The sequence below is a fragment of the Thermobia domestica genome, chromosome 4, assembly GCF_964235325.1.
Source record: "Thermobia domestica chromosome 4, izTheDome1.hap1.1, whole genome shotgun sequence".
Lineage (NCBI taxonomy): Eukaryota > Metazoa > Arthropoda > Insecta > Zygentoma > Lepismatidae > Thermobia > Thermobia domestica.
The window spans coordinates 14,947,460-14,972,183 of NC_137457.1; the positions used below are offsets into that span (position 1 = coordinate 14,947,460).

The 24,724-nt window shown below is 34.0% G+C and overlaps 1 protein-coding gene across 3 annotated transcripts in view; it reads left to right on the forward strand.

Moving 5' to 3' along the window:
- The window catches only part of LOC145683740 (uncharacterized), a 138,252-nt gene that overhangs the window by 45,417 nt on the left and 68,111 nt on the right, over nt 1–24,724 (forward strand). For all 3 annotated transcript variants that reach the window (XM_081755268.1, XM_081755270.1, XM_081755269.1), the window contains 7 exons: nt 1,415–1,462; nt 5,548–5,592; nt 9,125–9,202; nt 13,771–13,815; nt 16,692–16,736; nt 18,485–18,529; nt 21,515–21,592. In XM_081755268.1, the coding sequence (XP_081611394.1) occupies nt 1,415–1,462; nt 5,548–5,592; nt 9,125–9,202; nt 13,771–13,815; nt 16,692–16,736; nt 18,485–18,529; nt 21,515–21,592 (384 nt within the window). The remainder of the gene's footprint in view (nt 1–1,414; nt 1,463–5,547; nt 5,593–9,124; nt 9,203–13,770; nt 13,816–16,691; nt 16,737–18,484; nt 18,530–21,514; nt 21,593–24,724) is intronic.

Below are 24,724 nucleotides of genomic sequence, written 5' to 3' on the forward strand. Positions count from 1 at the left end.
AGGGTCTGCGCACGCCTATGTATCATCATCATTATCATAGGTATTCTGCCATAACTGGCAGGTCATTTGCTGTAACTGAGAAACGTTCATTCTCCGCTAACCTCTTCGTCTTCACATACTATTTTTCTGTTTTGATATTGTCCATTAATTGTAGTCTCCTTCGCCTCCTCCCTCTCTTTCCTGCCACCATATCCTCTACCACGTCCGTCATGATACAGTTCCTTCTTAGCCAATGTCCCAACCAGTTTCTCTTCCTCTTCTTAATAATATCTAAAATTGTTCTTTTCTCCCCTATCATTTCTAACACCCTTTCATTCGTTTTCCACTCGACCAACCTAATTCACTTCATTCTTCTTCACATCCACATTTTGAAAGTTCCCAGTCATTTTTCATCAATTTTGCGTAGTCCATGTTTCTGACCCATACAGTACAACACTTTAAATGAAGCATTTTCTCAACTCTTTATTCAAGATCCCACAAAATAGTATTTTCTTCCTCCTAAAAGCTTTTTTCGCCATTCCTATCCTTGCTTTTATTTCACGTTCACATTTCATATCATTAGTCCTAGTTTCCTATACCTATACTACCCAGGTATAGAAAACTAGTCAACTGCTCTATTTTCTCCCTTTCTATTCTATACTTAACAGAGACCTAATGTGGCTTTTGTCTTTCTAACATTTATTTTCATCCCATATTCTTCACAGTCCTTCCTCAAGTTCTCTAAAATCTGGTTGATTTTCTCTTCAGATGCTGCAACAAGCGCCATATCATCTGCAAACCGTATATACCTAATTAATCTACCACCTACTGAAATGGTCATTCTCGATATATAGTGATCGAGAATGGCCAACATTAGTGTCGAATCCATAGTTTTCGGGGTTGCTGAGACGAACAGTGACACTTTTGATACCGTTTAAATCCAACCCAAAACGAAACGTATTCTCCCTGTACGAAGAACGAGTATTCTGCTATTACTAAATATTTGTCATATTGGAATTATTTTACAAATGAATAACATTTCGTTACAGATGTATATGAGTAGAAAATACTGCATAATTACAATATTCAAGTACGAAAGTTAATTATATACTTAGGGTCGGTCTATCAATCATCATAAACATGAAGAAAATAGTGCTAAATAAGAGAATTAATCAGAAACATATATTTAGGTCTAACATAAAATGAACATTATACTAACAAATTACCCTCGAAGTACATAAATTGATCGTTTTTGTGACAGAACGTAGGTCGTAAGACGTAGTTTTCCAGAACACACAGTTGTCATAGGTGAGTCGTAATTACATTAACATAATGTGTCCGATGTATCTGTGTTAAAGTGTTCATATTTCACTTTAAATTGGCTTTGATATTATTATTATTATTATTTTATTTTATTTTTTAATTTTTTTTTCAGATTCAGATGGCAACAGATTCCTTGGACTAGGAGGAAACAAACATGTAGGTATGTAAGCGTTAAGTCTTTCCAACCAATTACTGTGAATTAATGATGGTTAAAATGCGGATTACAGAGGCAACCAAAAGTATTCTTTACAACGCAAGTATATGCGAATACACTCACGCTTGTTCCTGAATTTGTGCTTTTCTCTGTCATGGTTAAATGGTGTTTGTGTGTGACTTTGTCTGTGCCTGTAAAATTACGTATATTTGTATATACACTTACAAATAACATATCGTTAACATATTAACGGTATCATACTAAGGAAAGAGGGTTCCCGTAGATTAAGAATTTAATGAAAACTTTAAAATTTTATGTAATTCTTCTTTTATGTAAAGTATATTGGACATGTTTTCTCTTTTTTTTCTCTCAAAGGAGTGATAATCCATTCGCACATTGAATTTTGAAATAAAAAGCTTAGTTTGTCGATACCTCGATTAGCGTCGATATCTCGATTAGCGTCGATACCTCGATTAGCGTCGATATCTCGATTAGCGTCGATACCTCGATTAGCGTCGATATCTCGATTAGCGTCGACATTTCTGGACTAAAATACTTGTTTGTCCTCAAGATAATAAGAATAAACGAATAAGAATAAAACACCGGGACAGTACATTTATATAGATCTGTTTATGTAATTTTCCCTGTGACCTTTTTATCTCGTTGAAAAGAAGGATTTCAGGTTAACTTCCCACGACTATGCCCTTTAGGTTAAGGGAGACTATCATTAAGAAAAGTGAATGATGATAGAAAAATTGGTGGAATGAAAAGTGGGAGGAAAAAGGAGTACCCCCCGAGAAGTCCCATGGACACGATGTTGTCCACCACAAACTAACTTGGCTGGGAATCGAATCTGGAGCCCCATGCACCAGAGGTAAGCACTCTATTTGAGCCACCTTTTATGTTGTTGAAAAATTCTTATGTCTTATGTTTATGCCCTGTATGCTATAGGAGCCGGTTGATTATTGAAAATGAATGATAATAGAAACAGGCATTTCGGGTAGGAAGAGAGAACTCAACAAGAGTTACATACAATTTGCACACTGGGAAATTACAGGTGTTTAACTAGAACCTGTAGGTGGGGCCCGTCTATTTCAGATGTGCTCTCGGAAAATACGTGAAACACACTTCGGCCCCACCCACGCCACCTTCTGACGGATGAAACCCTCCCTCTTTTTTAGGGAAAAGAACTGAATGACCTCAGCTGTATTGCCAATTTGTCATTCAGTCGTTTGGTCTTAACGAATGACGATCGTAGACTACTTAGAATGACTAAAAAGACAGAGCACAGTGAAGTCATTGAAATAATTCATTGTGGCAACGCTTTTACATTCTACAAGTGAAAGCCGCAGCAACTTGCCCCTCCTCTTTCGAGGGTAGTACCGCAAAGCATACCTATCCTAAATAAATATCCTAAAGTATCTTCAAGTATCCTAAATATCTTGGATATACCATACAAATATCCTTAAGTACCAGTATTTTAAATATCTCAAATATCTTAAATATCCTATATAAATGTCCTTAAATAGCCTAAATATCTAAAATGTCTCAAGTATCCTATATGAATATCTTTAAATATTCTGAATCTAATAAATATCTTAATATCCTGAATTTCCTATATAAATATATTTAAATATTTTAAGTATCTCAAGTATCTTAAATATCCTATATAAATGTCAGTAAATATTCTAAATAACTTAAATATATAAAGTACCCTATATGAATATCCTTAAATTTCCTAAATCTAATAAATATCTTAATATCCTAAGTGTCCTATACCAAAATTAAATATTCTTTACAAATATTCTCAAATATCCTAAAATATCTTCAAGTATTTTAAATATCTTAGATCTACTATATAAATGTCCTTAAGTACTAGTATTTCAAATATCTCAAATATCTTAAATATTCTATATAAATATCTTTAAATATCCTAAATATCTTAAGTATCCTATATAGATATCTTTAAATATTCTAATTCTAATAAATATCTTCATGTCCTGAATGTCCTATATAAACATATTTAAGTATTTTAAGTATCTCAAGTATCTTAAATATCCTATATAAATGTCACTAAATATGCTAAATGTCTTAAATGTATTAAGTATCCTATATGAATATCCTTAAATATCCTAAATATATTAAATATTTTAATATCTTAAATGTTCTATATAAATATAAATATCCTATATAAGCATCCCTAAATATCCTAAAATATCATCAAATATCTTAAATATCTAAGATCTACTATATAAATATCCTTAAGTATGGTAATATCCTATATAAACATATTTAAGTATTTTAAATATTTCAAATATCTTAAATATCCTTTATAAACATACTTAAATAGCCTAAATATCTTAAATATGTTAAGCATCCTATATGAATATCTTTAAATGTTCTAAATCTAATAAATATCTTAATATCCTGAATTTCCTATACAGATATAATTAACTATTTTAAGTATCTCAAGTATTTTAAATATCCTATATAAATGTCCCTAAATATCCTAAATATCTGAAATGTTTTAAGTATCCTATATGAATATCCTTATATATTCTGAATCTAATAAATATCTTAACATCCCGAATGTCCTACATAAATATATTTAAGCATTTTAAGTATCTCAAGTATCTTAAATATTCTATACAAATGTCTCTAAATATTCTAAATATCTTAAATATATTAAGTACCCTACATGAATATCCTTAAATATCCTAAATATAATAAATATATTAATATCCTAAATGTCCTATATAAATATAATTAAATATTTTATATGAATATCCTAAAATATCTTCAAATATCTTAGATCTGCTATATAAATATCCTTAAGTACTAGTATTTTAAATATCTCAAATATCTTAAACATCCTATATAAATATCCTTAAGTAGCCTAATGTTTTAAATGTTTAAGTATCCTATATGAATATCTGTAAATATTATAAATCTAATAAATATCTTAATATCCTGAATATCCTCTATAAATATATTTAAATATTTTAAGTATCTTGAGTATCTTAAATATCCTATATAAAGGTCCCTAAATATCCTAAATGTCCTATATAAATATAATTAAATATTCTATATAAATATCCTTAAGTATCCTAAAATATCTTCAAATATTTTAAATATCGTAGATCTACTATATAAATATGCTTAAGTACCGGTATTTTAAATGTCTCAAATATCTTAATTATTCTTTATAAATATCTTTAAATATCCTAAATATCTTAAGTATCCTATTTGAATATCTTTAAATATTATAGATCTAATAAATATCTTAATATTCTTAATGTCCTATATAAATATATTTAAGTATTTGAAGTATATCAACTATATTAAATATCCTACATAAATGTCCCTAAATAACCTAAATATCTTAAATGTGTTAAGTATCCTATATGAATATCGTTAAATATCCTAAATCTAATAAATATCTTAATACTCTAAATGTCCTCTACAAATATAATTCAATATCCTATATAAATATCTATAAATATCCTAAAATATCTTCAAATATCCTAAATATTTTAAATATATTAAGTATTCTATATGAATATCCTTAAATATCCTAAATCTAATAAATATCTTAATATTCTAATGTTCTATATAAATGTAATTAAATATCCTATATAAATATCCTTAAATATCCTAAAATATTTTCAAATATCTTAAATATCTTAGATCTACTATATAATTATCCTTAAGTACCGGTATTTTAAATATCTCAAATATCTTAAATATCCTATAGAAATATCTATAAAAATATCCAAATATGTTAAGTATCCTATATGAATATCTTTAGTTATTATAAATCTAATAAATATCTTAATATCCTGAATGTCCTATATAAATATATTTAAGTATTTTAAGTATCTCAGGTATTTTAAATATCCTATATAAATGTCCCTAAATATCTGAAATGTCTTAAGTATCCTATAAGAGTATCTTTAAATATTCTAAATCTAATAAATATCTTAATATCTAAATGTCCTATATATATATATATATATAATTAAATATTCTAAATATCCTAAATACCTTTAGATAATACAAATTTATAATGAGGCAATCATTTCTTCTTGCAGATGCGGGAGTCGAAGGGAAAGGAGCGGGACATGGAGAAGGATACGGTAAATTATGGCATTTAATCAATCAGCATAAGAATGTAATCTTTGAACTACTGTATGAATGAAGTAACTGTTTTGAAATTTAAATTAACTTTTCCGAATCCATGTCGAGGTAACTTATACTTTGATTTTTCTGATGTTCGAACATACGAGGGTCACTTTATAAGCAATGCGTGCTTATCTAACGCCGCCAGAACAAACAATAAAAAAGAGAAAGAAATCTTCACCAATGAAAATCTATTATTCGAGGATCATTTCAAAACTCTTACACACAGCGCATACGCGACCGTTTGAGTAGGGTGATGAAGTTCAATTTTATGTCAGTTGTGTGTCAGATTTTGGGATTAACTGTTGTATCTGTGTTTTCTGGTTTGCGTTGCTGTGTTGTGAGAAATTCAGTGTTAAAATGGTAGGTGACCCGACTCAGGTCAGATTACACATAGTGACCAGCGTTCGTATATCAAAATCGAAACTGTACGTAGAAAGAATGCAACTGAAATTTACAATGTTTTGCGAGAGATTTGTAGAAATAGCACTGTATCACGGTGATCAGCTCGTTTCTATGAAGGTTGTGTAAGCACTGCGGCCAACTTAAGAAGTTGAAGACCATCCACTGCAACAGACTACACCTCTGAGATTATTGTGAATGACAGTTTGAGAGAGGATCTACGAAAAGCATGAGAGGAAATTGCATATGAGGCCAGAATGTCTGCCACTCCAGTTTACAGAATCATTACCGAAAAGTTAAAGATTAGAAAAATTGCCAGCAGATGGGTTTCGCGTGATTACAATGAAGAGTAGAAAACATGTAGCAAAAGAATCGCTGAAGAATTGCTTCAACGTTACCGAACAGGTTTACCCACCATGTAGTTCTGATTTGATACCCAGAGACTTTTATTTGTTCCCCAAATTGAAGGAACCGCTCCGTGGAAAACGTTTCGATACAATTAACGAATCTTTCAGTGAGGCTACCCGATTGATCAGGGAGCTCAACAATGGAGGTGCGCCATCCGGAATACAGGCTACCCGATTGATCAGGGAGCTCAACAATGAAGGTGCCCCATCCGGAATACAGGCTACGCGATTGATCAGGGAGCTCAACAATGAAGGTGCCCCATCCGGAATACAGGCTACCCGATTGATCAGGGAGCTCAACAATGAAGATGCCCCATCGGGAATACAGAATTTACCAAAACGTAGGGAAGCTTTCATAAGCAAGGATGGAGATTATGTTGAAGGTCTGTAAAGGTATTTTGTGCAATAAATTATTTACTTCCATAATATCTTTCAGTGTGCAGAACTTTTGAAATGACCTTCGTATCTATTTGAAGGCCACAGAAACATGCCTTTCACTGACATCAACAAATAGAGTCTGTTTGCAGTAGTTGAAAACAATAAACAATATTTTGGAGAAAGTAGTTTCAATGTAGAAGTTTTTGCTTTGTTTTATTTACCTCTCAAAGCTTCACACTAAAAGATGTTCTAAATGTGTTCCTGAGGAATGTAATTACATATTTGTTCAACACAAAGGGGTAAATTTAACATTTATTACCTCTCAAAGCATCACAGTAAAGAATGTTCTAAATGTGTTCCTGAGGAATGTAAATTACATATTTGTTCAACACAAAGGGGTAAATTTAAAATTGATTTACCTCTCAAAGCATCACAGTAAAAGATGATCTAAATGTGTTCCTGAGGAATGTAAATTACATATTTGTTCAACACAAAGGGGTAAATTTAAAATTTATGTACCTCTCAAAGCATCATAGTAAAAGATGATCTAAATGTGTTCCTGAGGAATCTAAATTACATATTTGTTCAACACAAAGGGGTAAATTTAAAATTTATGTACCTCTCAAAGCATCATAGTAAAAGATGATCTAAATGTGTTCCTGAGGAATCTAAATTACATATTTGTTCAAGAAAAAGGGGTAAATTTAAAATTTATGTACTTCTCAAAGCATCATAGTAAAAGATGATCTAAATGTGTTCCTGAGAAATGTAAATTACATATTTGTTCAACCAAAAGGGGTAAATTTAAAATTTACAGCATAGAAATAACATTTTTCAATGCGACCTAGCTCAAGATAGACAAGTGGTCAATTTTCAAGGTACTGAGTACTGCATATGTTACGAGAGTTGCACTGAAAGTTTCTGAAAAATGACAGAACATCAAAGTACAGCAATTTTTTATTGCTTTTCAAAATAGCATGCATTGTTTCATGCGATAGAATCACATCTTGAAACAGTTATGCCGCTCCGAAGTTGGTACCGGCGAGACATGCAGTTTGTATGCCTCGATGGCTTCTTCTGGATTGCAAAAGTTTTCCCCATGTATCATGTTCTTGATTGTTGAGAACAAAAGTAAATCACTGGGAATAAATCAGAAGAATAAGCCTGATATGTTATGACCAAAGTTTTCCTGGTCCAGATAATCACTTGTTGCAGCTGCTGTGTGAGAGCTGATATTGTCGTGATGCAGAATGATTCGATGGTTGGGGTTGGACTTTCTGCTCACATTCAGTACTTCTGGTAGACATATGTACCATTCTGCACCGTTGTGTACCGTTGTGTACCGTTGTGACATATGTACCGTTGTGTACCGTTCTGCATTGACTGTTCTACGATTTTCCACTCGGACATTTGTAATGTGACCTAATTTACCAAGAAAATGATGCAGTCATTTGGAGACACTGCGTGCACGAACAACTTTGGTTGGTTTAGGTTCATCGCGGAACACCCACACAGCAGATTGTGGTTTTTGTTTCCGGTGCGTATGCATAAATCTACATTTCATCACCTGTTACGATATTAAACACCCAGACTTGAACCGTTTCGTGATAGCTTCGCACGACTTCACACGGGCGTCTATTTGTGCTTGAGTTAAATTGTGTGGGATGTAAAGAGCGCAAAGTTTTCTCACAAACAATATTGTTTGTATTTAACTCATGTCAATGCCTAAGGTTTCCTCAATTTCGTGCTAAGTCAAATGCTGATCAATGTTAATTAATTCACGAACAACTTCAATGTTTTTGGGCACAATGGTTGTCGATGGGTGACCTGCACGATCCACATCACTCAGCCTAACCCGACCATTTCTGCATTCCTGAAACCACCTGTAAATTGTTGTCTGAGATGGTGCTCCATCAGGGAAAGTAGCAATCACCCGACGAACACACTCTTGCTGTGTTAACTCTTGGCGAAAATCGTAATAAATCATGGCACGGAAATGCTCTTGCGTTAGCTCCATTTTTGATTACGACCCCTCACTTCAAACTGATGCCCTGCAACTACAAAGATTCCGAGTTACATACGGTTTTGCATTTAAAGTGAACAAAGATGACAGTTAATAACTACAACAAATCCTACCAGATAGTACGTGATACCCGAAACTTTCAGTGCAGCTCTCGTATGGGAAAATGCATATTTTGCAAGAAGGAAGTCAAGTTAGGCACTTGTCCAGCTTGGAGGTTTGTCTAAATTAACAGTTTTCGTTGAACTAATCAAAATAAGTACTTTTTGTTTTGTTTCTTAGGCAATTTACAGCTTAGAGGCCATGGAGAAGGGACTGGAGATGCATGGGGAAATTTCCAGGGTGAAGGCAAAGTTCAGGGTATGTAATATTCTTTTATACATATCTAATTTGGTACCTTTGCTTACATGTGAGAAAGGACTAAATACGTACTATATAAACATTTCTCTTTATTTAATAGTAGATATCCTTGTAAATACAATGATTTAGCAGTTACCTTTAATACTAAAAGATATTTAATCAAAACTAACCACCACGACTAATAAGTACATACCTTTGGCTTTCTTTTATCGTTCAAGTAAAGATTTTAATTATTAAATTAACTCTTTGAAAATTAAATTGCTTTTATAGTATATCTCAATTGGAATATAAAGCTTTAATTCCTTGGAATACGAAAAATAGATAATCGCAAAATGATTGAAGTTATTCAGTGTGTTTTTTTAATCATTAAAGTACAAGTGTAACGGAATAATATGTAAGAAATAATTTATATATATATTTTCAACATTGAAAAGAAATAGGAAACATTTATAGTGAAACCATTATCAAGTAGCAGAAGTACTCGTCCTTCGCACGGAAAGAAGAAGGTTTATAACAAATAACTTAAATGTCTATATGACATTTTGCTAATATCCAACATACTTCCTGATGAAAGAAATATGCTCATAAAGTATGCAAGTCTGAAAGAAAGAAATATGCTCATAAAACTGCAGCAAAATTAACTTACAAGGGAAGAGAGGGAGATTATATATCGAAGTGAAAGATGGCTTATACACCAATCGAAAGAACTAATGACGCCTATTACGAAACTGTAATAAACATTTTCCGAATGCATATATTGTGCGAGCTATATGAATATACAGGGTGTCCAGAAAATCCGTTTCCACCTCTAGAATCACAAACGGTGAGACAGATACTAAAACAAGAAAACACGAATTTGATCATTTAAAAAATACAACGTATCAAAGCAAAAAGTGTTTTCCCAGTTTCACCCGCAGGGTGATAAGGGAGTCAAGAAGCAATTGTTGGAAACGTGTTGAGAAATGAAAGAAGACCGAACAAGTCTCGACTCTCTAAAATTACCTTCTACAATGAAGGCCGGTCAAAATGTCAGCAAAATCGTCATTGTAAAGTCTACGACCACCCCTATAAATCTGAAACGGAGATACAGATGTCAAAACAGGAAAATACGTGTCATCATTTCAAAAGTACAATGATTGAAAGTATAAATATTTGTAGCAGGGTCTCCTCCACAGGGTCCCAGATGGGGTCGTATTCAAAATTTTCAAATGGCAAGGAAGGTCAAGTAGCATATCGTTGAAAACTATTGAGAAATGAAAGAAGACGGAACAAGTCTCGAGTCTCTAAAATTAAACTGTGCAAACTGGCGGCCGGTCAAAAGGTACATCCTCATTTCGATTCTCTGAGAGCATTCGCTTTCCATTTTGCAATCGGTACTTGTTGTCATTGTAAAACATTTGCACGTATTCGCTGTTCCAGATACAAGAATTTTTTTCGTTTGAATCATTTTATACTTGATAATCCAGATAACGAGCATAAGTACCACCATTGTACACTACTTGTATATGTTACTTAGTCAGTTCTATGCTTAAATATGTCAAATGTAATTTCTTTTTTCTTTATTTCTTAATTTTATTTTATTTTATTATATTTCTTTGTTTATTCATTTAGACATTACTAGACTCAAACAGCAGAATCTCACAATAAGGGTATTTCCTTTCTTTCCGTTGAGTACAAGAATTAAAGTGAAAACAAACTAAAACCCGACTAAAACAGAAAGAACTAAAAAGAAAAATGTTTCCAGTGTTATCGTAGAGCGTCCAGACTTATTATATCTACTTTCATTTAACAACAGCTTTCCAACGATATGCTACTTGATCCCCATTGCCACTTGAAAATTTTGAGTAGAACCCAGTCTGAGACCCTGTGGAGGACCCTGGGACAAATATTTTTACTTTTAATCATTGTACTTTTGAAATGATGACACACGTGTTTTCCTGTTTTGACATCTGTCTCACCGTTTTAGGTTTTTTTGGAGGGTGGCCATAAACTTTACAATGACGTTTTTTGCTGACATTTTGACCGGCTGCCATTTTGCAGAGGGTTATTTTAGAGAGTCCAGACTTGTTCAGTCTTCTTTCATTTCCCAACACGTTTCCAACGATGTGTTACTTGACCCCCTTACCATTTGCAATTTTTGAGTTGGACCCCACCTGGGACCCTGCGGGTGAACCTCGGACAACACTTTTTGCTTTGATACGTTGTACTTTTAAAATGATCAAGTACGTGTTTTCCTGCTTTGGCATCTGTCTTACCGTTTGCGATTCTAGGGGTGGAAACAGATTCTCTGGGCACCCTGTATATTCATATAACTCGCACAGTATATGCATTCGGAAAAATGTTTATTACAGTTTCGTAATAGGCGTCATTAGTTCTCTCGATTGGTGTATAATCCATCTTCCACTTCGATATATAATCTCTCTCTCTTCCTTTGTTAGTATTCTATTGACGAATTCCGCCAAAGGAGGTCATAAGCCGCTAACAGTAAATTTTACAGGAGAAATCTATACGTATTGTTACTGTCTTTAACAGGCACGTAGCCAGGATTTCGTGAAGGGGGGGGGGGGCGTGACATTAAATACTGTGGTCATCACAACAGGGGCTCGATCATTTTAAACTATTTTACTGAAACATATATTGGTTCGTTCAGCCAGGATTTCGTAGCGGGGGGAGGGGGGAGGGCAATAAAATGAGGATATGTTGGTAAGTATTTTAATAACAAACTATGAGAAATCTCGAGTAAAATAATAATAGAAAAAAAACGTGCTGAAAAAAGATTTTTATAATATTTACATCCTTTCTCTGTTCATTCAAATATAACCATTTTCCTTTCATTATGACTCCCACAATTATAAAAACGTACATATTTACTATTATAAAAAGCACATACTCAATAATGTCTTGTAAAATATTTTACAATGTCTGCGTTCCTTTCTCTGTTGAATCAAATGTTAACAGAACTTTCTTTTCCTATAAATTTTTGTTTTTATTATTCCGTCAAGTACTGTCTGTTCCAATGACAGGTTAAAGGAGCACTAGAAAATTATTTTTGAAACAACATGTTTGATACTGCAAGGATACGATGACGAAAATTTATGATAAAAAATGTTCACGTTGTTACACAACGGTACTATACTTTCGGAAGCTTGAAATCTCCCTTGAAATCCCCCTGACTAGTAGCAGAAATTCTGAGAAATCCGTAACTTTTCTAGAAATTTCAAATTCCCTGACTCTTCCAGGATATCTCGTTCACCTCGCCACCATGTATTTCAAGTAATACAAATCTCCTCATAAGAAAGAGTAACCAAAAGTTTCTTAATTTTTTTTTGTTAATTTTTAACGCGATCCTTCTTTTTCTCATTTCATTTTTATCATCCTTCCTTATTTTTTTTATTTCTGGTCTCGAAGGGGGGGGGGGTACGGACCCCCCGACACCCCTTGGATACGTGCCTGTCTTAAAAAAAACGAAAGCATTGCAAGTTAGAATAGCATTGAGTAATAATTTAGTTGCTATGTCAGAGGCTGAAATAGTTTATTAACTAATCCTATGCTGTAGAATATGAAAAGGCTTATCCGGTTGCAATGATGTAAACATGCTTTGGGGGAGATGGCTGAAATTCAGCTTAAATGTACAAGAGACTATGTAGATTCTATATTCCAAAAGCAGATTGTTCTAAAATACCACCTAAAGCTAAAGTATAGTTAAAATATAAGGGTCTATCCGGTTGCAATGATGTGAACAGACTTTGGGGGAGATGGCTGAAATTCATCTTAAATGTAGAAGAGACGATGTAGATTCTATATTCCAAAATCAGATTGTCCTAAAATGGATGGAACACAGTAAAAAAATCACGAAACATGAACATTAAAGTAAATGAAAATCAAAGAAAGAAATGAAATCGTTCATATTTCTCAGAAACTACAATAAGTAGATGAATTATTGAAAGCTTATCGCAAAGACATAATGAAAAACTTAAAAACGTAAGGTAAATGCACGTATGGATAGAACATTGTCAAAAGTCAAGTTGTTTGAGTAAAGTCAACAATAATATAAAGAATATACATCTTCTGCAAATTACCCAGGGCCCCCACGCATAGATTACGTCCTTGAAATATCTCACATCAGGATTTGGAATCTTCAGACTCGATTGAGCACGCAATGTGACATTTGAGCTGATCACATGACACAGTCTGGTTCTTATGGCAAACCAGATACGCCCTTTGACAATAATGTGGCCTAGGAGTGTTTCTGATGGAATTCTCTAATTCATTACAAACATTCCTTCTTTTATTTTGACGTAACTTAATTTCTTTATCAACCAAATTATTAAATTCACTTCTTTAGATACCAACTTTGTTTATTGTTATCATATTTGTTCATTTTGTTTCCAAAATAAGATTTAAATATCGAAATTAATTGTTAACTAACATATATATATATATATATATATATATATATATATATATATATATATATATATATATATATATATATATATCTGTTAAATAGCATTTGTTCTACATATTGCAAAATTTTAATCTCCAAATTGTATTTCAATTCAATTTAGGTACTGCCGACATGCACAAAGTATCCCATACTCAGGGCGGTTTAGGTAAGTATATAATTTATCATTTAACGCTATTTTAAATCATTTTATTTGATTTCTATATATATATCAATGAAAAAGTTCTTTCTTACAGTACAAATAATGCAAGAAGGACTCATTTACGTTTATAGCCGAATGCAATAAAGCAAAATGTCTGTCAACAACCTCGTGACCAGAAAAATATATACGGAACAGAAAGATAGCAAAAAAGCTATCGAAAAAAGGTCCTAATCAGAATCGAACCCAGAATCCTACAGGTTCATTAAGACTCTTCTACCATGTATGAAGAGTCTTGTCATTCTATGAAGAATACTGAATACTGGGGTGTAAACTGAGAGTCGAACCCTTGATCGGTTCTCAGTCTATCTAATTCTTAGACGGATTTCTCACAGAATATTGCGAGAGATAGAGAAAAACATGAATTGAAGAGAATATGAAACTGGTAATTGAATGATAAAGAGGTTTTAATTTCGTTGCTTACTCTTAACGTGTATAAAGGCAGTGCTTGTGATACGAAGCAAGAAATGTGAAACTATCAGATAAGGTTAATATGAAAAGGCACTTACATTGTGATCCTTGTGGTAGCTGAAGTAAAGTGTGTAAGTTCCACCTCCTCTGTAGCTTATGTAACTTCTAGGCAAATGGCAGGTCTAGAACTGAAGTATAAGCTTGAAGTGTTTGTTGAGTGAACATAGGTGGTTCTTTTATATACAACTGCGGAATACAATCCGCATGCCTTTCAAATTTCCTTGTCTGGAAATTCCACGTGTATGTCTGATAGAGTAAGATAAGTTTCGGGCTTATTTCAATAAAGCGGACAAGTTCCTGGAAACAACCCTGACTTAATTCATTCAATTCATACAGTTAATATTTTGTACTCAAGCCAGTCTTGAATTATTTACATAGATTTTTACAAAAGTTTAAATATTTACAATTTCGAGGTTTTAAAATTTGATATACTACAATATAATTTATAATAGCTCAGATGTAGTAAACCATTCATAGTACACACAGAAATAAGAAAAATGTTGCAACCAATATGGATGTGTTTAGATCTATTTACTGATTTTTTCCACATTAAAACAATATTAATGAAACTGTGATATGTATTAGGTTTAATGGACGAACACGGATTATCAGAATTTGTATAGCGTGGTACTATGGAAGTTTGTCCCACAACCTTCGAGTTCTGACATTTTTCCACATATGTTCTATCGGATCTTGTGTTTCAAAGGTACCGATATAGTTAGTTTAGTAACAGATATCCACCGTAGCGCAAAAAGTAGGCAAATAAAAAACGATAAGGACGGATGCAAATTAAGATAAAGTGCGAATGTTAATACTTTGAGATCGAAAATTTACTATGCGAATAATGGCAAATAAATTGAACATAAATGGGGAAATCGTGCAACAGTTTGTAATGAAGGACCTGGGAATATTTATGATTTCTACGAAGATAGCGTCCCAAACACCAACACAGAACACATAACAAGTTAGAAAATCACATAACAAAAAGTTTAAGTGCTCATGAGTTTTCGAAATTTCACACACCAATTTATTCCTATTACTTCAACTTTTCCAAAATTTAAAAAAAAGAAACTAACATAGAAAAATAGAGATTCTATGACATTCCGGAATTCCAGCATACCATGACTTACTAACTGAGTGCATTTGAAACATCAGCCAAAATAAATAAAATACTGATGAAACACTGAATGTCAATTAAATTACAGAAATGTTTCTGATAACGACATTTATTTACCAAAGCGTGTCACTAGACAAGGAACTATTTTACAGGTGGAAGTAAACGTTAGCAAAGCAAACATTTCTTTCTATACCCGACACCTTCAATTTAAATGTCACACTTTTTACCGTAAAGCATTTTCTATGCTGAATTAAGTACTATTACCAATTATACGCTCTTTTCACTCAATATTCCATTATAATATCAAATTGCATAAAGACGAATGAATATTTGTAATTAACATTAAACTGGTAATCATGGTTTGCTTTACTTTTCTTCGTAGTGCGATTGGCACTGCTAAATCATTTTTGCCTTCTGGTGGTAAGAAAAATTCAAATTTTTCAGTTGAACGTCCCTCGATTATACCCTTTTGGCTACGGGAGACGGATAATTAAAATAAGTAAATGATGATCGAAGAGTTCGTGGAATGCAAATGTGGGAGGAAATTGTAGTACCTAGAGATAACCCATGGATACCATGTTGTTCACCATAAATTTATATCTCCGGGGATCGAACCAGAGACCCCATGCACCAGAGGTAAGCACTGTAACACTTAGCCACCGTCTGGTTGCAAGAAAATACGCGAACAAATTCAGTCCAGTGAATATCCTTTCGCCAGACATAAGCATTTTTACAGTAGAAATATTCTCAAATTGCTGGATCGCACGTAGTCAAAATGGCTTCCGGTTTCATTGCCTTGGTCCTCAGAAAGCCCATACCTGACAATACACTTTGTAGTATTGTGAAAGAGGAGGCACGAAAAATCCGATACATCGATAACGAGTAGCTAAAAGAGGCAGCTTCGCGCAGTATTTGAAAAAGCCACCAGCGATATTTTGTTGTGGATGAACAATCGGACATGGAAGCGCATACAGTTATCCTACGAACATGAAAGAACTCACACGAACGTTTTGGATCCATAGGAGTAAGCAGTACATAATCACATAATCAGAAAGAGTAAATGAGTTTCTCGTCCACGCTGTACATTTCTTTTTAGTAAACTCCAAGTAAAATGGACAATTCAGCTTAGTGAAAAGTCATAAAGTGATTCATCTTCTATAATATGCAAGTTGCAGTGAGTTTCTGCGTCTCGAAATAAATGTTTTATATATTAACAACACAAATTATTGTTTTACAGGCGTAAGATCCGGAATTCCTCTAGGTCATCTTGATAGAGTTGTCGGTAAGTGTAGAACTTTTATTTACTTTCATGTGTAGAATAAGTCCGATTTTATTGCAGTGAAAGACAGAAGTTTAATGTAGTTCAAAATATTTAATGTAATATATGCTAGGAAAAAACTACTACAATAATCCTCTATGAAACACAAGAAAGCATTAACAGCAACGCAAAGTTTGGCTCCTCCTGAACTCCGTCATTTGTCCATCGAACTACTCTCTTTCCTTTGAACATAAGACGATCGCATTCCGAAACAGTTACATATCAGCAGTAATGTTACATTTTACTTACAGCATTTGAAAACAGAAGTTATATATCTACACCAATATCAATTTATTCTTCTCACTTCAACAATTAAGAGTCGAAACTATTAAGAGACACAATATGTTCTCACAATTACTGAGTTCTAACAATTTGTTGAAGTTAAAATTATTGTGTAGGCGCATAAGAGAACGATTCAAATTAACAAAAAATTGGTTACTTACCAATAACTCCTCCCGTGGGGAGACTAGAAACCCTTCATATATTTCAGAACAGCAAGCTAGTTCTATCTTCAGTGGTAAAGGAACAAGGATAAAAACGGATGGGAGAAGAAAAGTGTAGAAAAAGGAATACATACCACAGAATGAATAATATAACGTAAAGAATGCTAAAATATATTTATGAATCTTTTTTTATTCATAAATATAAACCGACTTTGAATCTGGATTTTGGCAACATTGATAGAATATGGTTACCAACCTTTGATATATATTTTGGATCAGGCCATAGTGACGTAACATAGACATCGCGTTTCTTTCACTCATCTCATTCTTTCGCACTGTGCTCTGCTCGTGGTATTTTAGCATACTTCACGTTATATTCTGTGGTATGTATTCCTTTTTCTACACCTTTTCTCTCCCATCCTTTTTAATCCTTTTTTCCTTATTATTGAAGAGGGAACTAGCTTGGTGTTACAAAACGTGTGGAGTAATAATACACATTAACACACTGAGCAAGGTATGTGATAATATGTAAAAAAAAAAAAAAAAAAAAACTATCACATAACAGTTTCAACACAATAACTGTTACGTGATAGTGTTTTTTACATATTATTGTGTATTAGTACAAAATAGAAACAAGGCGTGATAGAATAGTTAACGTGTGGAGAGGTTTATTTTCCCCTGAGAAGGATTTATTGGTAAGTAACCAATTTTCTGATAACTTGTTGAAATATAGTTAACGATGTGGTGATGTATTATATGATTTTTACCTCCCAGATAGTTTAATTTCATTTCGCGAATATTTGTTTCTAACAATTGTGTCTTGAAAGTATTTAGAATTAATTAGCAAAAGTTAGAAAGTAAACATATTACATGTGAACAAATATGAAAATATCATTTTTATTCAGAAAAAAAAAAAAAAAACTTTGAGTCATGACTATACTCTCGCATTTTACTTGTAATAATTCTCAACTTCGGAGGTATAGGACACTACGTCACATTTGTCTAAGTTACAGGAGAGCAATTTTAAAGTGTTCTTTACACATTAATGGACTTGGTTGTTTCCTCCATCGTCCAACTCTCTTAGTAATAGGTGTGGGACGTAGTGTTGTACCTCTGGGTAGAGCCCAAAAATAAAAATATAGATGGGTAAAAAACTGAATTATGACAAATGTGGACAAATATGGTGTGTTCTATACCTCCGAAGGGGAGAATTATGCTAGGAAATTGTAAATATGTTGAATTTAAAACTTTCTGTGTTCTCCTGTTTAGATGGCAGTGTTTCAGGTGAAGCTGGTGGAAAGATTGGTGGTCATGGTAAGTAATAATTAATTTAGAATACTTTTTTTTAATAAGTAAATAAATAAATCGTTGAAAACAATTAAAATAGAATAAAAGCACAAAAAAGTAGAATATAAAGTAATGATCGCCCAACTTATGAGATATCTGACCTACAGTGCCTTTTTTAAATCCAACTAAGAGCTACCAACTAAAAAAACTACCGATTTTTTAAAATTACATTTGTTTACTGCCTATAAACTTACATTTCTAGTGAATATGAAATCACACTATCCAAGTTAGCAAATGTCTAATATACATACGAAAAACATAACGTTTAGCAAATGTCTAATATACACACGAAAAACATAACGTTTAGCAAATGTCTAATATACACACGAAAAACATAACGCTTAGCAAATGTCTAATATACTCACGAAAAACATAACGTTTAGCAAATGTCTAATATACACACGAAAAACATAACGCTTAGCAAATGTCTAATATACACACGAAAAACATAACGTTTAGCAAATGTCTAATATACGCACGAAAAACATAACGTTTAATAAATGTCTAACATACACACGAAAAACATAACGTTTAGCAAATGTCTAATATACACACGAAAAACATAATGTTTAGCAAATGTCTAATATACACACGAAAAACATAACGTCCACAACCCCAAGCGTATACAATCAACTGTGAGATGAGGCTGATAGTGGCAGTTGCTCGGGAGAAACAAGCAGTTGTTGTCGTCAGCGCCCTCTGTCGTTAGCGTCAGCTCAATGGAGGAATCAAGATTAGCCAACAGAAGCGTTAATGCGTTCTACCGAAAATGTACCCGCGAGCTACTAGTAGCTCACGATTGACGGTTTGACTATAATTGATATAAGCTATACCTAAGTACAAAATAAAAATAAATTTTTTAAAAAAATGAAGTAAGAAATAATTTTTTTCCTGTTTCATGATTTTCTTTTTTCTTTTTATTTATTTATTTTTCTTTTCTTTTTTGAATGATGATAATTCCATTGATTGTACAAAATATAGAAAAGTACACAATGTTAAAAAAATCACTTCTGAAAACATGATGTAACCACTACGTAATTCCAAAGATTTTGTCACTAGATGTAAGTATTGTACAATTGCATAGCATGGCAAAATATTATAATTGTTATTTATTAGTTTTAGTAATATATGTTTTGTGCAGGTAAGATAAAAGCAGTTTTGTTGCTTATTAAACTTAAAGGGATGTTCAGTGAAAATACCGTTGGGACCAATTATCTAATCTGCTAAGTGAAACAAAAGATTTAAAAAGTAAAAATGAAATCTTTAAGTTTTTACGTTCCACGGTTATGCTGGTAAGGTTAAAGGAGACGGTGATGATGAGAAGTGAATTAAATGGTGGAATGTAGAAAGTGGGAGGGAACGGGAGAACTTCAAGAAAGCCCACGCACACGGTGTTTGTCCACCACAAAGTTTACTTGGCGTGAGCAAGGACCAAACCAGGCACCCCACGCACCAGAGGTAGCAAATACATCAATTGTAGCAAAATACATCAATTGTAGCAAAATACATCATTTTTTTTTTTACCTTATACCTAAAGAGGTTCAACGTGGCTTTCATTGGTGATGTGAGACACATCCCATCTGAAGTTGATTTCTTGTCAAACCCGCTGCAGCATGTCAGATGTGACTGCAGCATGTCAGGTGTGACTGCAGAATGTCAGGTGTGACTGCAGAATGTCAGGTGTGACTGCAGAATGTCAGGTGTGACTGCAGAATGTCAATTGTGACTGCAGCATGTCAGGTGTGACTGCAAAATGTCAGGTGTGACTGCAAAATGTCAGGTGTGACTGCAGCATGTCAGGTGTGACTGCAGAATGTCAGGTGTGACTGCAGAATGTCAGGTGTGACTGCAGAATGTCAGGTGTGACTGCAGCATGTCAGGTGTGACTGCAGCATGTCAGGTGTGACTGCAGAATGTCAGGTGTGACTGCAGAATGTCAGGTGTGACTGCAGCATGTCAGGTGTGACTGCAGAATTTCAGGTGTGACTGCAGAATGTCAGGTGTGACTGCAGAATGTCAGGTGTGACTGCAGCATGTCAGGTGTGACTGCAGAATGTCAGGTGTGACTGCAGAATGTCAATTGTGACTGCAGCATGTCAGGTGTGACTGCAAAATGTCAGGTGTGACTGCAAAATGTCAGATGTGACTGCAGCATGTCAAGTGTGACTGCAGAATGTCAGGTGTGACTTGTTCAATTGTTTAGGTAGATCCTGGCTCTGAGCTCTGGTAAAGAAGCAAGTTCTCAACACACGCCAAACTGTCATGTGTAGGACGCCCAGCTTTAGAGAAGCACGCCGGGTTGATTTTGTAGGACTGTTCACAAAGCTTTGTCTCACTTGCTCTATAACGTCTTCAGACATACGGGAACGACTGAGGATTTGTTGTGTCCTACCGAACATCTTGTTTCAATAAAACACTTATGCCACTGATAAATAATAGGCCTACTGGGAAGATCTTTACCATACTTTGTACGAAAATTACGTTGCACAGTTATTGCAGACTTGGGTTCTTCAAACCAAAACACACACCTAGATCGCTCAGGACTAGTAAAGGCAGCCATCTTTGCTGCAACTGCCGGTAGCGCTCGCAGTGACTTGTTACTGAACTAGTGTACTACTTGAGTCAAAACTTGATTATTTTTGCTACAAAACTTGATTATTTTTGCTACAAAACGATTATTTTTGCTACAAAACGATTATTTTTGCTACAAAACCGGATTATTTTTGCTACAAAACTTGATTTATTTTTGCTACAAAACTTGATTATTTTTGCTACAAAATGACATCAAGACCATGTCTGCAAGATAAATGAATAGATCAATCTGAGGTTTCAAAGTTGTAAAGTCCTTTTTGATATAACCTGTATAACCAGTTCAGTTCTCCGAAAAGGACAGGAAATTAAACTTAGTCGTCAATTGTAAGAATGTAGCTAGTTGTGCATGTGTACTTTCAGGTAGCCTCCATGCTGGCGGAAAAGGTGAATTCGAGCTCGGTGGACATGGAAAAGGTGAAGTTGGAGTAGGAGCACAAGGTAAAGTTCAATGTTTTGTTTCATTTCAAGATGGTATAAAGCAGAAAGTATTTTTTTTCTTTTTTAAGAGTTTCTGTTAGAAAGTAACTTTTCCACGCGTCTCATAGCTAGAAAACTGTATGTGGCGCGAAGCAACTGCATCCACGTGAGAGAGTAAGGTACTAGCATGGTGTATGCGCCAGCGGAACTTCCCTAGTGCTGTTAATAGCGTAGTGGCAGTGGTTGAAGATGGAAGTTCCTATTCCAGCTCCCGTCGCGTGTGAAGTGGGAGTAGTGATAAAGTTATTGAATACACAGGGCATAGCGCTGGTTGAAATCCATCGTCAGCTTTGCCATGTTTATGGGCCTAACGTCATGAGCAAGCAGATGGTGCGTTGCTGGTGTAGACAGTTTGCAGCATGACGCCGAAATGTGCATGATGAGGAGCACAGTGGGAGGCCAACCGTCATCACAGACGACATTGTAGACCTTGTTCGGGGAACGCATCATGCAGAACCCTCAAGATACTCCTGTCAGATCAGAATCAGCATTTTCGGAATGACGAAGAGGCGGAGGAAGTCGTCAAACAGTGGTTCCAATCTCAGACGGCCGAGTTCTACTCGTATAATGAGAAGTATAGACAAGCTGGTCCCATGGTATGACGAATGTCTGAATTCCGGTGATGAATAATATAGTTAAACACATCCTGTATCTGGTACAATAAATGTTTCCATTCAAGGCCTTTGGGAAAGTCACTTTCTGGATGTGCCTCGTACCTACATCTGTGTGAAAGTTTCGTTAGTAGAAGTTGTAATGCTTAAGATCCCTACTTTTTAAAAGAGTCTTTCTTGCTCTTATCATGAAATGTGTTTAAATAGAAAACGTTTGATAACAGAACACTGAGTTAGGTTACTTTTGTATGCAAAAATCTTCAGTGCTGTACAGAAAACAAAATATGCAAGAAACATGAAAACAGTATTAGTGCCATGTATTAACTTGGAGAAACATCGAATTACAAAAATATATTCTCAATTAAATTAGCTAGATTCTGCACGAATTTACTTCCGTAATCATTCTTTTCCTAGGCGTAGATGGGAGGACAATATTAAGATGGATCCGGCAGAAATAGGAATACAAAGTCCTATTGATAGAAGTCAGTGGAGAGGTTTTGTGTACGCAACATTGAACCTCCGTGTTTCATAGGTCATGGAGTTAGTTTATTCATTCTTTGAGAGAAAAAAAGAAGTTCATGAGAAATGTAAATTCAGTGCTTCTCCAGTTTCAGATTTGTGCAAGCATTTACAGGAATACAGGTGGAACAAATGTCATTCAGTTTAACGTCACACAATTACGTCTTTAGGCTGTCTTTACACAGTTTTTCAATGTCTTTACGCAGTTTTTCAATGTTTTTACGCAGTTTTTCAATGTTTTTACGCAGTTTTTAATGTCTTTACGCAGTTTTTCAATGTCTTTACGCAGTACTTGGATGGAAATGATTTTCAGAGTAGTCACGATCGGACTACACTAAAAATTATAATTGAATTCTGAGACTTTCCAAATGTCTTTTCAGTAACAAAATAAACATTTTCAGTAGCAAAATAAACATGCTCAGTAACAAAATAAACATGTTCAATAGCAAAATAAACATGCCTTTTCAGTAACAAAATAAACATGTTCAGTAGCAAAATAAACATGTTCAGTAACAAAATAAACATGTTCAGTAACAAAATAAACATGCCTTTTCAGTAACAAAATAAACAGGTTCAGTAGCAAAATAAACATGCCTTTTCAGTAACAAAATAAACATGTTCAGTAACAAAATAAACATGCCTTTTCAGTAACAAAATAACATGTTCAGTAACAAAATAAACATGCCTTTTCAGTAACAAAATAAACATGTTCAGTAGCAAAATAAACATGTTCAGTAACAAAATAAACATGTTCAGTAACAAAATAAACATGCCTTTTCAGTAACAAAATAAACAGGTTCAGTAGTAAGATAAACATGTTCATTAACAAAATAAACATGCCTTTTCAGTAACAAAATAACATAAATATGGCAAACTTTATCACCCAGTTAACAGTTTCGTAAAGTTACGGTGGCTACTTAGGAAATGCTTAGTTTAACATTTTGGTTTAGTTTTAAATTCTGTAAAGTAAGGAGTAGGCCTGTCTTTTAGAATATTATCGTAAAATCTAGTGAACCAAAAGGACTCAAATTAACTTGATATATCATGCACAGGCCGGTTCCTTTCTCTACAAAACGAAATTTCCGAATTCTCTCAACCTGCAACAGGTACCACTCATCTGTTCCGTTGTCGCCTTATTTGTACAAGTTTAACTAGTAGTATGGGAACCTAAGCCTTTCCGATTTTTATTTTTAAAAAAGTGATGCAATATCACATACAATGTTGAACAAAGGATGAACAATTTTTTTTATTCCTTAGCAAATTAAAAATTAAATAAATAAATTGAGCTGTATGATACGCTAAATTCTACCATGCCCAATACATTGGTAGGAATAGGTCCAACTCACAGCTTCCTCTGCTCTTCGTCGCTATTCGTGTCTGCTCGGTTACATTCGGAAGAAAACATCCCTTTCATCACCGATAAAAGCAGAGCAGACCGTTGTGACCACTGCTAGTACTTTCGTACTAGATTTAGTACCTTTTATATTTTAATGTTCTAGTACGTTCACCAACAAATCAAGTACTTTTCTCCTCCTCTTCTTTTCTCATGAATACATTTCGAAGAGAAAAAGGAATCTCACGAAAATTTTGCAGTGTACGAAAATTTCACTGTTCCTGGTACGTAACTTTTTTTTTTTTTTTTGCCTTCTTCTTTCCCAACAATAGTATTCACAAGAGCAGAAGCGAGACATAGGTGCCGCACGAAAATGTCACTGCTCCTGGTAACTTTATTCTTCCTTCTTCTTCTTTCCCAACAATAGTATTCACAAGAGCAGAAGCGAGAAATAGGTGCCGTACGAAAATTTCATTGTTCCTGGTACATAACTTTTTTTTGCCTTCTTCTTCTTTCCCAACAATAGTATTCACAAGAGCAGAAGCGAGATATAGGTACCGTACGAAAATTTCACTGCTCCTGGTAACTTTATTCTTCCTTCTTCTTCTTTCCCAACAATAGCATTCACAA